Below are 12566 nucleotides of genomic sequence, written 5' to 3'. Positions count from 1 at the left end.
GGACACCAAGGATTGTGTATTAAGATACAGAATTCAGGACCTCAGCCATGCCTTTATCATTCTTAAGAATGTTCCTTAGGGGGGCTGGGGTAGCTCAGTGGTAGCTCAGTGGTAGAGCGTTTGCCTAGTGCATGTGAGGCCCTTGGTTTGATCCTCAGCACCACATAAAAATAAATAAGTAAAATAAAGTTATTGTGTCCAACTACAACTAAAAAATAAGTATTTAAAAGAAATGTTCCCTAGGCCACACAACTCAGGATTCAGGGATGCCAGAGTTTGAGATGGGGTAGTAATTATTGCAAGTTAGCCCACGAAAGTGGGGTTGACATTATGCAAGCACTAGATCCAGTGAAGCTGGAGCCTAAATGTGTGATTAACTGGAGGTGTTTTCATTTGCAAATTGTAAGGTTCTTTCCAAATTCCCTTAATTCATAATTTTGTTACAGAAGTGGAAGGAGTGTTATTTCAGATGCCAGTTGATAAAATTAGTTCAATTAGTCTTGTACTCACAAGGGAAAGTACATTTGGTAATGAAATAGAGAGGCTACAAATTTGGGACATTGAGTAAGGGAGCAAGAGCTAATAGACATGCCTTTTTTCTTATTCCATGTTCCTGGTTCTAAAAGACAATGCATTCATTCATTATCAGTAGAGTGACAGAAAAGACAAGTTTTCAGAGACTGTAATGAAGTTGGTACTCAAATGCTTGGTCAGGACTGTAATTTGCACAGAACTGGTAAATACCATCCACCCTTGTCACTTGCACATCATGACCATCAGGCACTCATCCATCCCAGGTCCTCTTCTGAGAAATCATCTGGGAAGTGACTGTGTTCAGTAATGGCTATTGGGATAGTGTAGCCCACAGCTGTAAAACTGGCTACCCTCAATTCCTGGGCCATATGGCAATCTCTGGTGCTTTTGAGTTGGAGGCTGACAGATGGGCTAAAGGCAAAGGCACATGATCAAGCCTGCCCGGGATAGGCATGGAGCCGCGTGTGGCTGTGGAAAGCTTCCTGTCCTTTTTCTGCAGTTATCCATGAGTTCAAGGGACCGGAAGGTGGCAGTGATAGCCTGTGTTTTGGTGGATAGTCGCCTCTGGAAAAGGATATGAGATCCAAAACACAGAACCAAAAAACATCAGTGTTCAAGTCAAGGATTACAGTAGCTGTTGTTGCCACTGTTTGGAATTAGGCATTATTAAGAATGGTGAGTGAGCGCATGTGTGAAACTCCATCAGTCATCTTGGCTAAGTCAGCGTAAAGCCATCAGTGACATCTGAAGAGAATTCGAATGATCTTGAGCCACAGCTTTGTAGCCTGAGGTGAATGTCTGTTGAACTCAGTGAAAGGCATCTTAGAAATGTTGTGGATCTACCTTGGGCTCCTTTATGGCTTATGGCAATAGTGACAGTGACCCAAGTGGTGCATTTGTGGAGGCTGTCCCTTGGCTCTCCCATTCCTACCTGTTTCCCTCCTTTAATCTTTCCATTCTAGTGCTTAGCTGGTCCCAAAGCCTGAAACAGAAAAGAAATTTCTGGTCCCTAGGCTGCAGTGTGGGGGACACATTTGGCTGATCTTGAAAAAAAGAATTTGTCAAGCAATGGTGTGATAGCTGGAATAAGCACTTTATTTTTTAAAAATAACAATAGAAAAGTACCTTTAAACAAACAGTTTAAAAAAGCATAATAGTGAAGTGGCTCTGTTTTCCTTAAAATCAAATACAGGAGTCTCACCAAGAGCTAAGTGGTGCTGAGGGCATAGACCCTCCCTAAACACCCAAGCAGATCTATCAGGATCCTCTAGGCTACTGCCTGCCCTCTTTCTTCTTCTTGTTGGTAAGAAAGAGCCCTTCACTCCTGGCTTTGCTTTGTTGTGATAACCATTACAAATGTTATTTTTATTTCTAATGAAAAATAATACAACAAACAAAACCCCCAAATCAAGCATATAATCATTAAAATATTGAATTTTTCAACACAGTGAGCAGATCAGTAGGAAAGATTGTGATCATTTCTAGCTATATTAGCAGTTAGGAACTCTTAGGTCAATATAGTTTTACACATGGCTTTTATACAAGGGGGAGGGGGAGAGGCTGAGCTGTCACAGATTCTGGAATGTGTCACCTTAAAACACAAAGACAGTTTAGCTCTGACCATTTGAAACAAGCCCAACTGTCTTTCTCTTGGCCATTGGTTACCGTGGTTCCCTGTGCCAGAGTAGTTGGGAACCTCACAACAAGCAACCTGGAATTCCAGAACATGTGACAGGCGGTCTGTTTGAACACTAGCTTAGTTCAGCCAAAGTTGGGTAAAATCACTTGGCAGATGTGGGTTTGCCCATTGTAGTTGGGCAAAGCCAGCCCCGAAGCCAAGGTGCTCCTTCACAGTGAGGGCTACTAGAGTCCCACAGGAGCAGTGGCATGGCTATGGAAGGCGAGTAATACAGCAAGTTAGTCACACAGGGGAGCATGCTCTCATAAAAGATAAACATGAAACTTGAAGCACACAGTTCATACAATCACAGATGGAGCTGCCAGATCTTTCTAAGGGCACACTCTAGTCTAAAGAATTTCTCCCCTAGTTTTCTTTGCCCAGTTGTGAATATGCCATTAAAGTAGCTCCTGGAAGCTTTGATTGTCTTGTAGGGATATCATAAGGGAACTGGGATCACAGACCAGGGCTGAAGAGAACAGTTCTAACACCACATTACTAATGAACCCTGGACTGCGGCCAGGCAGACAGTATCTATACATTCACAATACAATTCTGGAAATGTTGGTAACTATTTCGAAACATGCCTCAAACATGCAGCTTATTTTAAAGAAAAAAATAGATATTTTTAATTACAAGCATTCGATAAGTCTAGCATAAAATTTGTGATCCAACCCAGTGTAAGAATCCATCCTGTCAGAATTAAAATGTTTGGTATAAAAATACTCACTTTCTTGGTTTTATTGTTGACTTCTTTTATGTTTCATTTGAAAATATCTCCAAACTGTACAGAAATTATGTCACACCATGCATTCACAAATAACACTATTTCTTAGAATTATACAGTGTAAAAGAGTAAAACATTTTTTATTATATATTTTTTTTCTTCGAGAAAAACAGATGTGTGATAGAGGCTGTGGCAAAGTCTTGAAGGGATCAAAACTGGGCAAGGTTTTTTTCAAGCCTGAAACAGAAAGAAAACATGTTGGCAGAGTAGATCTCAAAACCATGTACAGTACTTTTTTCCTAATGCCATGGCTGAGAAACCCAGGAGAAATTCAAGAGTGATTCCTTATGAGTGTGTGTGTGTAGGTAAACAATCTCTCCCAATAAAGACCATACACAAGAGGATCCATGGTCACACCACAGTGAGATATAGGGCTGACATTTAATCTCCACTTATCGTTACTTACATAATAAAAACTTTTAAAGGTCCCCTTTCCTAAAGTTGCAAAGAACTACCTTTCTCTTTGCCTTGTGGCAAAAACAAGGGCCTTCAAATAATCATTGAAGTCCTTGACTCCTACCTATCTGGGACTGGTCCTGGACGTTTTCTCTGTGTTGTGAGGATTGATTCTAGGGCCTTGTGTGTGCCAGATAAGCACTCTGGTCCTAAATGCATCTCAGATCCATTGTGTTTTTTACCTAATTTGCCTGTACAATTGCTAAGGTGTGATATCACACTTGCAGTCTGAACTACTTGGAAGGCTAAGGCAGGAAGCTCACAAGTTTGAAGTCAGTCTGGGCAACTTAATGAGACCCTATCTCAAAATAAAAAGGGTTGTAGGTGAGAGGTAGAGTGCTTGCCTGGCATTAGGTATGAGGCCCTATGGGTGATCCTCAATGCCCTCTCAATACCCGCCCCCTGCCACCTAAAACTCCAAACCCTCTATTTTTCCTTTCCTTCTCCAACTCCTAATGCCTTTGTTTCTTGCCAACATGTCATACTCACTTGTATTTGTAGAAAAGGTATTCGCAAAAGCAAATAAGTATATACTAGACATTTGTACAGGGAAATGTTTATGTGAGAGAAAAGGCTATGAAAAAAACATCATTATTGATAACAACCACTTAATTGTTCCAAGGTAGAAATTACTTGGGGAACCGAGTACTTAGTAAATCCTGAACTCAGAATATTTAGGTGAACGCTCAAACATGGAGAACTGAATAATTTTGTAACACTTCTCCATAAACCACCACTGTATAGTGCTGCATCTGGACCTGAACTTTGACACACAAAATACCTTTCCATATCCTAGTTAAGGCCCAATATAATACCATGCATCCATGGATCATGGGAAATCCCTAGGGAGAAAGCAGGACAAGGTTTTCTAGAATGGGAATCTGGATATCCTGAACCTTAACTGCGTTACTGTGCTATTACCTATCTACCTATTCAGGTTGTTGCAAAAAGTGAATTAATCCTAGCAGGCCAAAACTAGAGAGCTGTAATGTGCTCAAGTGATCCTGGCCCATTTCCACCTTTACAGCCTCAGATTTCTCTGAGCCACAAAAAGGTTCTACTAGGAGCGAACAAGGAAGTAAACTGCTTCAGGAAAATCTCATTTTCTGATTCCTTTGCCTCCCCATGGTACCCAGCACAGAAATGAGGAGTCAACTACCACTTATCATAAGCTCTGTAATGAAGAAATCACCCTGGGCAGGGTGTGTTCACCCTGTCTTTGGTGCATGCCATATACCTGTGACACTCAGCAGGGCCAATAATAGGACCCCTGCTGGTAACTGTCTTTTGTCTGCTGCACCCTGATTTCTACCTGGAAGCAGATGGGGGCACAAAACCCCACAATCTGAGAATATGTTGTATGAAGCAGCCCAGGGTTGGGATTTGGAGTTGCAGGGGGCTTATGGTGGGGCCAGACATTGTTTAGGGGGCTATAGCAACTGAAGTTCCCTTGTGAATCCACACTTACTAAGCCTGGTTTGCTGCCCTTGGACTCCCCTCAAGTGCACTGATTACAGTCATAGTGGAGTGAAACTAGCTTACTAAAGAAATAGACAAGGGCAGTTTTCTTCTTTTGCAAGTTCCATCTCATTCTAAACTTGACCACATGCAAGCAGCCAAAGGAAGGTTTATGTGTGGATTCCTAGAAACCTTTCCTGAAGAACACTCTACAGTGGTTCTTACTTTGGGATAATTCACATGGGACAATTATCTAGCAGCCCCTGTGCTCTGAGAAGGAAGGGGCTACTACTGCCTCTCTGGGCTTGGAGTGGAAAAGCAGCTGGCCTAGCTGTGGCGACATGGCCTGTAACCAAAGCTGTCATGTTGCTTTCAGGGACTACAAAAGGAAGAAATGGAATGGGCAGGCAAAGGAAGTGGACCATATGAGTTTCCTTTCCCAAGCTGGCCCTGTTGATTTAGGGTGGGTGGAGTCTCTGGTGTCTCTTTCAGTGCCTTGCTGTCTACTTTTGCTGCTGGAGAGCTTGACAACAGTCTTTGGGCAATCCACATTGCAGACCCTGTCCTATTCTGGTTCGTAGCCAATTCCTTCCCTATTCTTGTCAGCTTTGCCCAGGTATTTCAGCATCTTCTGCCCTGACAGTTTCTGTCCCTGCATCCATCCCTGGGCCCTGTGCAGTCTCTCACACTAAGTCCACATGATCATCTGTTCCTTTCCAATATCGCCATCACTACTTTGGGTGTACCTCTTTGTATTTGGACTGTTACTGTGCATCTCCAACCGCTTTGCAATGGGTAGGCAGCAAAGTAATGATGATTCCTTAACCCCCCTTTTCCAAGCCCTGCTCAAGTGTCCTCAGTGACTCCCCAAGTCTCATATCCCTAATACATCCTTCAAGGCCCTCAAAAGCTCTGTCCCAGGCTATGTACTTTCTCTTTTCTGTCCTGCTTCCTGTCTGCCCATGTTATACATTCTCCTATTTACAACTCACCTTTCCTGATCCCTTCAGCCTCCAGGGCTTCCTCCTACAAGCAGGAATTCTCCCTGTCCAGGCCATTGTGGCTTTCACGGGGATTATCTTGGATAATCCTTCCAAAAATTATCTACTCCTTCCTCAACTCCACATACAGTCATTTACATATAGCAAAAACACAACCCTGTAATTTGAACATTGGGAATCCAGAGCAGATGAAATAGGAGCAATAGGCCACTATGGGATATGGCACTAGACTTGGGTCTGAGTCTTGACAACGCCAGGAGACTGTACCCAGGGGGCCCATCTGTACCCATTGTGCACACCAGCCCTGAGCACCTCAATGAGCAGTGCCTTCTATAGGAAGCTGATACCGCTGGGGGGAGGAGAAGGCATTTCCAATTTTTCTGGGTAATACAGTAACCGGTCCTGACTACAATTCTGTATACATCTGCCTGAACAGGAAGATAGGTAAATTTCTGGTTAATACTGGCTGATTACAGAAGCTGATCTTCTGAAGTGAGGGGAGGGAGACCATGGAAGGAAGGAGAGAAGAAAGGAACAAGTTCTGAGCCTTCCAGAACTGTGCCATACAGATGTAATTCTCACATGGGAAAAGAATGTATCCACACTGCCATCAATGTTCCCAGACTGAACAGAAGGTCAAAGTGTGGCTATTTCAGTCCCTGTAAACAAGGAAGAGGTTTAGCTAGGAACGGAGTTCAGACCTTGGAATGTATTAACAAGGACATTTTAAACAGAATCTAAAGACATCCGGGAACATGAAGCACCACAGAGGGACAGTGAGCCAGGGAGAGGGTCAGGCTGAGGGGGGTGTCTTTTCACAGCACCTTTCCTGGGAAGAGATCAATTGTGACATGCAAGCATAGGACCTAGAGAGGTGCAGAAAATCTTAGTCTGAGGGACACAGAATTTGAAGACAATGGAGAATGGTGCCTTGAAAGATATGGGTGTGGGGTCAGGATGCTTGCTGACAGAGCAGGGGACACTTACTGTAACTAAGTCAAAACCTGTTTGTCCAGGTATACTGTGAGCTTTTCCTTCCAGTGCTAACATTTAACTCTCCTTCCATGCTTCCCTTGTACATGTACTGTTTGACCTAATCACTTGTGATTTCTTTCCCAAGAGTTTAACCCTCTAATAATCATTTTTACCAAAAGTCAGATAAGGAATATTTCCCTCCACCCAACTCCAAATAAACATGGGACATTATATACAAATGTTAATAATAAGAATGTTTTTTAAAAAAATTTTTTAGTTATACCTGGACACAATATCTTTATTTTGTTTGTTTATTTTTTATGTAGTGCTGAGGATCAAATCCAGTGCTTCACATGTGTGAGGCAAGTGCTTTGCCACTGAGCCACAACCCCAGCCCTAAGAGTGTTTTTTATATCTATCAGCTTGACTTCTTAAAATCAAGCACTGATTCTAATTCACAATATAAAACAAATTAGCATTTAAAAAATTTAAATGCAAAGTTCATGATCTATGGAATCTCTAGAGGAACAGTCTTCTGTAATCAGTAACTGTTCCACCAGTTTCATATCACTCTTCTCAGCCCACAATAACAAGTATGTGCAGGCTGGCTAGCTACATCTGTGCATGGTTCCAACTCCACTGGCTGGAGAAGGCCCAGCTCCAGATGGAGATTCTAACTTCTCAGCCAGGTCCTTTCTACCCTACAAAGGTCGATCACATAAGCAAGTAGTCCGACTTCAAATTTGGAAAGAGAAATAGCTTCTTCCAAACTCCCTTCTGTAACCTGAGGATGGCTCCAGAAACTGGTGAACCACACGCTGAGCTAACACCATCAGTGCTGAAACACCCCCTCCCCCCACCTCCTTCCACAACAGCTGTCAGCTCCTCATCTTTGCCAGCACTTCTGGGGCATCTTCCCACCAAGTCATAGTCCCTGTTTCCAAATTTTTCTGCGCTGCTCCCCCCACCTCCCAGCTTGCATTACTAGATCCTTGCATTGCCGTGAATTCATCAAATGCTGCTGCTGCTGCCTTGCCTGGGCTCACGGGTATATGCCTTTTAATGAGTGATGTTTTAGTTGCTTTACTGCCTTAAAAAAAAAATCACATGTAACTTGCTTCCAAAAAATTCCATGGGTAGCTTTTAATTGGTCTTTAAATTTATCTAGAGAAGGAGGGGAAATAAAACAAAACTAAGGCTTTTAAAAAAGTTTGATAATACCAACAAGAATTACATGGGCATTACTACTAAGAACCACAACAAAAGGAAAATCTAACAAAGCAAAAGACCACAGATTAGCAGGATAAATACCAGCTGCCCAATGAGTTGTGGAAAAATGTTGCCTGTTGGTAAGTTGAAGTCAGTGAAGATACACTTCAGTAGGAAAGATACTTGAAGTGCAGGTAGCTCACTTCCTGTCCAGAAAGCTGCCCAAGTGCAGGCAGGTGGAAGGCGGGCTGTGCACAGCAGAAGTCTGCACTTCTGGTCAAGCACTGAGAGGGGCTCTTCTCTGAGTGTGGAGTTACTCAGGTCCTCAGAATGTGGTGATGACCTCTGTGGGCAGCACTACCTGGTCCTCTGTCCTTAGCAGGAATCTTGCCTCCTTTCTGATCCATGATAGGAATGAAATCTGCCACCTTATTTTGGCTGAGACATAAATTGCTGTCTCCCAGCCCCTGACATTCCTGTGGTTCTAAGCCAAACTTTCCAAAGACACCAGAAGTCTCCATATGTGGTACCTGGCAGGCAGGATACTTCTGAGAATGTACATTATCATTAATTTTTTTTTTTAAGAGAGAGTGAGAGAGGAGAGAGAGTGAGAGAGTGAGAGAGGGTGAGAGAGAGAGAATTAATATTTTTAATATTTATTTTTTAGTTCTCGGCAGACACAACATCTTTGTTGGTATGTGGTGCTGAGGATCGAACCCGGGCCGCACGCATGCCAGGCGAGTGCGCTATTGCTTGAGCCACATCCCCAGCCCCATTATCATTAATTTTTAAGACTACTGACTGAGAAGTGACAGCTGACACTGGCAAGAAGACGAATGACCAAAATCATCACTAACTAGAAAAACTAAGTGGTATAGAGGGATTCCTGGAGAATCTTGCAGACTTAATTCAGCCATACCAGTCAAGTGATTATCCCTTTCAGAAGAGGTCATAAAAATGTCCCTGAGTCAAGAAAATGCTGAATTATACTTAATGTAATTGGACTGATAAAGTAGGGGAGCATACATACTAGATCTAAAACAGATTTCCAACAACATGCTGAATTTCCGAAAAAGGCTTAGATGCTGGTGGAATACTCTCAGTCTAGGTTGCTACTGGATAACCACATGTTAACAGTATCTGCCTTACCTAAGAAGGCCATGATGCACTATGAAAATGGCTGGTGACTATCCTGAATAACTTTTCCTAAGCAGGCTGGGGCTGGACAAAACAGTGCAGAGCACGGAACCACCTGGAGAGATGAGCACCCAGACTGGAGGCCCTACCCCAGAGTCTGGGGTTCTCAGGCAATGCTGGGGCCTGTCCTGACCATACTGGTCGACACTGGCCTTTGGAACTCACCAGCAAGCTCCAGTTTTGCACAACAGTTGGAGTACAGTCGCCACCAGTGAAGATCGCATTAATACCCACAAGACAGATTGCAGCCGCCATCACACACCTGGGACCTGGATGAACAAAGAGATGACCCATTAACCACATACAGCAAACCCTTACCATGGGACTCTTGCTGGTGGGCCCTGGGCCTTGATGACCAGTCTATGACTGAGAAAGCCCAAGACCAAGAGATCAAAGGTCTCTGATGCTGAGCTGACGACAAACTGCCACTAAAGAATGACATCAATGGCATGAAAAGCTCACAGCGAAGAAAGTGAACTGGGGCTTGGTGAACAATGAGGGTGCTCTGAGGGAAGTGTGCTGAGTTTTTCTGCTTCACCAACGGCAGAGCTGCAGCACTCAGAGGCCACAAAGTCCAGCCTTTGGTGACTCTACAGATATGGTCACATGGTTAGATCCCACGGACTGTGCACTAGACCCCAGGTGCCACCCTGGAGCCTGGCCAAGCAAAGGCATGGGATCTAAGGCCCTGGATAACCACCTCTAGGACCTGCTTAGAGCAAACAGCTTCAGGCAGCCCAAGGCCATGGAAAGCTCTGCACATTAAATTTTGCTCTAAGCAACATCTAGAAAACAAAATCAAAACGAAACACGTCTGTGAACACATCCTGTGATGCCCGAGGGTCTGAGCATTTTGAAATATGAAGGTGCAGAGACACAGCAAATCATATATTTTTAATACTCTTGAAGGATTGGGTATCTCTGGGCCAGTTGGTTTCCACAAAATCCCCAGTGCTTCTGGGTGAGGGGGCAACTTGGAAGGCTAAGGCAAAATGATGGCAAGTTCAAAGACAGCCTAGGCAACTTAGTGAGCCACTCAGCACTTTAGAAAGACCCTATCTCAAAATAAAAAAGGGCCAGGAATGTGGGTCAGTGGTAAAGCATCCCTGAGTTCAATCCCCAAAACAAGAGGGGGAAAAAATACTGTTGCAAAGGAAAGAACCCTCCATGCATGCGGACACCAATGGCTCTTTTTCCCAGCATTGTTTGGGTTTTCCATCCCAGTGGATGCTCTTTTCCTTTATAAAGTCAGAGTCTGTTGTACTGTGGCAAACCATCTGAGCTCTTCACAATGTGTCAAAGGCTCAGTTGGCACAGGAGGCCCTTCCAAGGGAGGTCCCTAGCCCCTCCAGGGCCCAGTGGGGAGACAGCCTGTGCACCCTTTGCTAAAACCTACCAAAATTAGGGGTAAACCTGAAGGAAAGATTGCCTTTGTAGAACATTTGTCTTCCCTGAATTAAGGGGAAAAATGTTCACCCCAGAATTTTACTATAAAAACATGAAATGATGAGTAGGTGTAATTCTAATTTTCTAGTAAAAGGTTATTTGAGTACAGGAAATAAATATGAATCCTTGCAAATGAAACCAATTGGCTCACCCAACTCCCTCCTGCCCTTGCAACACTCCCACAGCACCAGAGGGTCAGGGGGCATGCTGTGAACAGCAGGCCCAGGGTGCCTCCCTGGCCTGCCCGATCCTTAGCTACATTTTTAGGATGCCTGTCACCGAAGAGGTCATACTGATGGTCAGATTCCTCTTGGCTTAAGCTAATCAGGATGACTCCCCAACTCACACCCTGTTCCTAGAAGCATGGGGGCATCGATGAGCTGCTCTTTGTAGTTACATCAACAACAGTTGTGCACACTGGGGTTCCACTGGTGGGCAAAGAGCATGCATGAGCTGGAGTCATTCCAGAGACTTAAGGAGATTGCTCCTTAAGAAAATGGAATCCCAAACATGTTCACTGCTCACTTTATGCTGAGTACACACATCTTCTTAATTTCCTTGTAAAAAAATGAGTAGAAGAGAGGCTGGAACTGGATAATTGAGACAAGGGCTCCTCTGATGACCCTGGTCTGAGCTGTGAACCACTGAGACTCAATGTCCTAGGCTCACACATGGCCACCCTCTTTGAACTAATGGGTAGCAGCCGCCAGCCAGCTTCAGAGAAACAGGTAAGGGGAAAAGTTAGCAGCTTGTACTCAGGGCTGTCCTAAGAAAGTTCTCTGGGGGAAGGGCTGCCATGGGCCTACCAACTGCCTCTTCCAGGGGGTCTCTGAAGCCTCCCCTGAACCAAGCTGGCTGCACGTCAAGCTCATGCACATACTTTTATTTAGCAAAGAGAAGCAAGAGGAACAGGATCAGGGGAGATAGACTATTCTCCAAACTTGGGAAGGTAAGGCCTGTTTTGAAAAAGCAGCCCCTTATCAAACTGGGAAAGTGCCAGGTCTCTAGAGTGCTGTTCTCAGGACGACCCTGCTAACTCTGCCACCAGGATAAAACAAGGGCCTGTCAACCCCACCGCAGCTGGCTTCCTGCCTGACTTCCCTCTTTCCCATAACACTTACGACCTGACCTACTGTGTTTATTATTCTATTGCCCATCTCCTCCCCATTACACTGTAGCTGTCCCCTGAATATTTATTATATTAAGGCTTTTAAAAGTGATATGGAGACCTTTACTGGCAGAAGGGGAATGGCTGACTGGTCACAAGAACTGCTCTGGTTTCTGGCTACACTGCAGTATGAAAGCACAGCTCATGCGTCTCTCCTAAGGGAGAGGGCATAGGTGATTGCAGGATCCACAAAAACTGTCTGGGCCTGCATGCTGCCTTTCCTCCCGTAAATCACCTCCATGTGCAGCCCTCTGTGCTCAAGGCTCTCATGCTCACATCTAAAGACAGGCTAAGCTATTCTTTCTATAACAAAATATAAGGAATAAACTGCTTTGAATTCCAGTCACAGTGCTCTCTCTCACCATTTCCTTCTCTAATTTGGTGAAGATGTAACAACATGTGCTTATAATTTCTATGCTATGGTCCTGGTCCATGGCCAGGATCATGAGTTCTTAAGAATAGTGTCCCACACCCACCCCCACTCCCAAACTCTTTCATTTTTAAAAAAATATTTCACTGCATTTGGATATCTAACAAGGAAAGCTGTGATCTCTCATGATCTGCAAGGAGTGACAAAAAACTTGCTTATGTTTTCCTGTTCACAATGCATTGGGAAATTCATAAATTTCAATCATTATGTATTCTGAGGTTCTCTGC

General features: G+C 44.0%; 1 protein-coding gene across 6 annotated transcripts in view; it reads right to left on the bottom strand.

Moving 5' to 3' along the window:
- Positions 1-1606: 1606 nt before the first annotated feature.
- Positions 1607-12566, bottom strand: part of Rbpms (RNA binding protein, mRNA processing factor) — a 167911-nt gene continuing 156951 nt past the window's right edge. For 3 of the 6 annotated variants that reach the window (XR_013430399.1, XM_040269235.2, XM_040269246.2), the window contains one exon: positions 1607-3176. Coding sequence is in view for 2 of the 6 variants with exons in the window: in XM_040269246.2 (XP_040125180.1) it covers positions 3149-3176 (28 nt within the window). In the remaining 4 variants the exon portion in view is untranslated. Of the gene's footprint in view, positions 3177-9460; positions 9565-12566 lie in introns of all 6 variants that reach the window. The other 3 variants (XR_005726460.2, XM_040269249.2, XR_005726459.2) reach the window with 3 other exon arrangements.

The sequence above is a fragment of the Ictidomys tridecemlineatus genome, chromosome 14 (assembly GCF_052094955.1).
Source record: "Ictidomys tridecemlineatus isolate mIctTri1 chromosome 14, mIctTri1.hap1, whole genome shotgun sequence".
Lineage (NCBI taxonomy): Eukaryota > Metazoa > Chordata > Mammalia > Rodentia > Sciuridae > Ictidomys > Ictidomys tridecemlineatus.
This window is presented reverse-complemented; position numbering and strand designations above follow the sequence as displayed.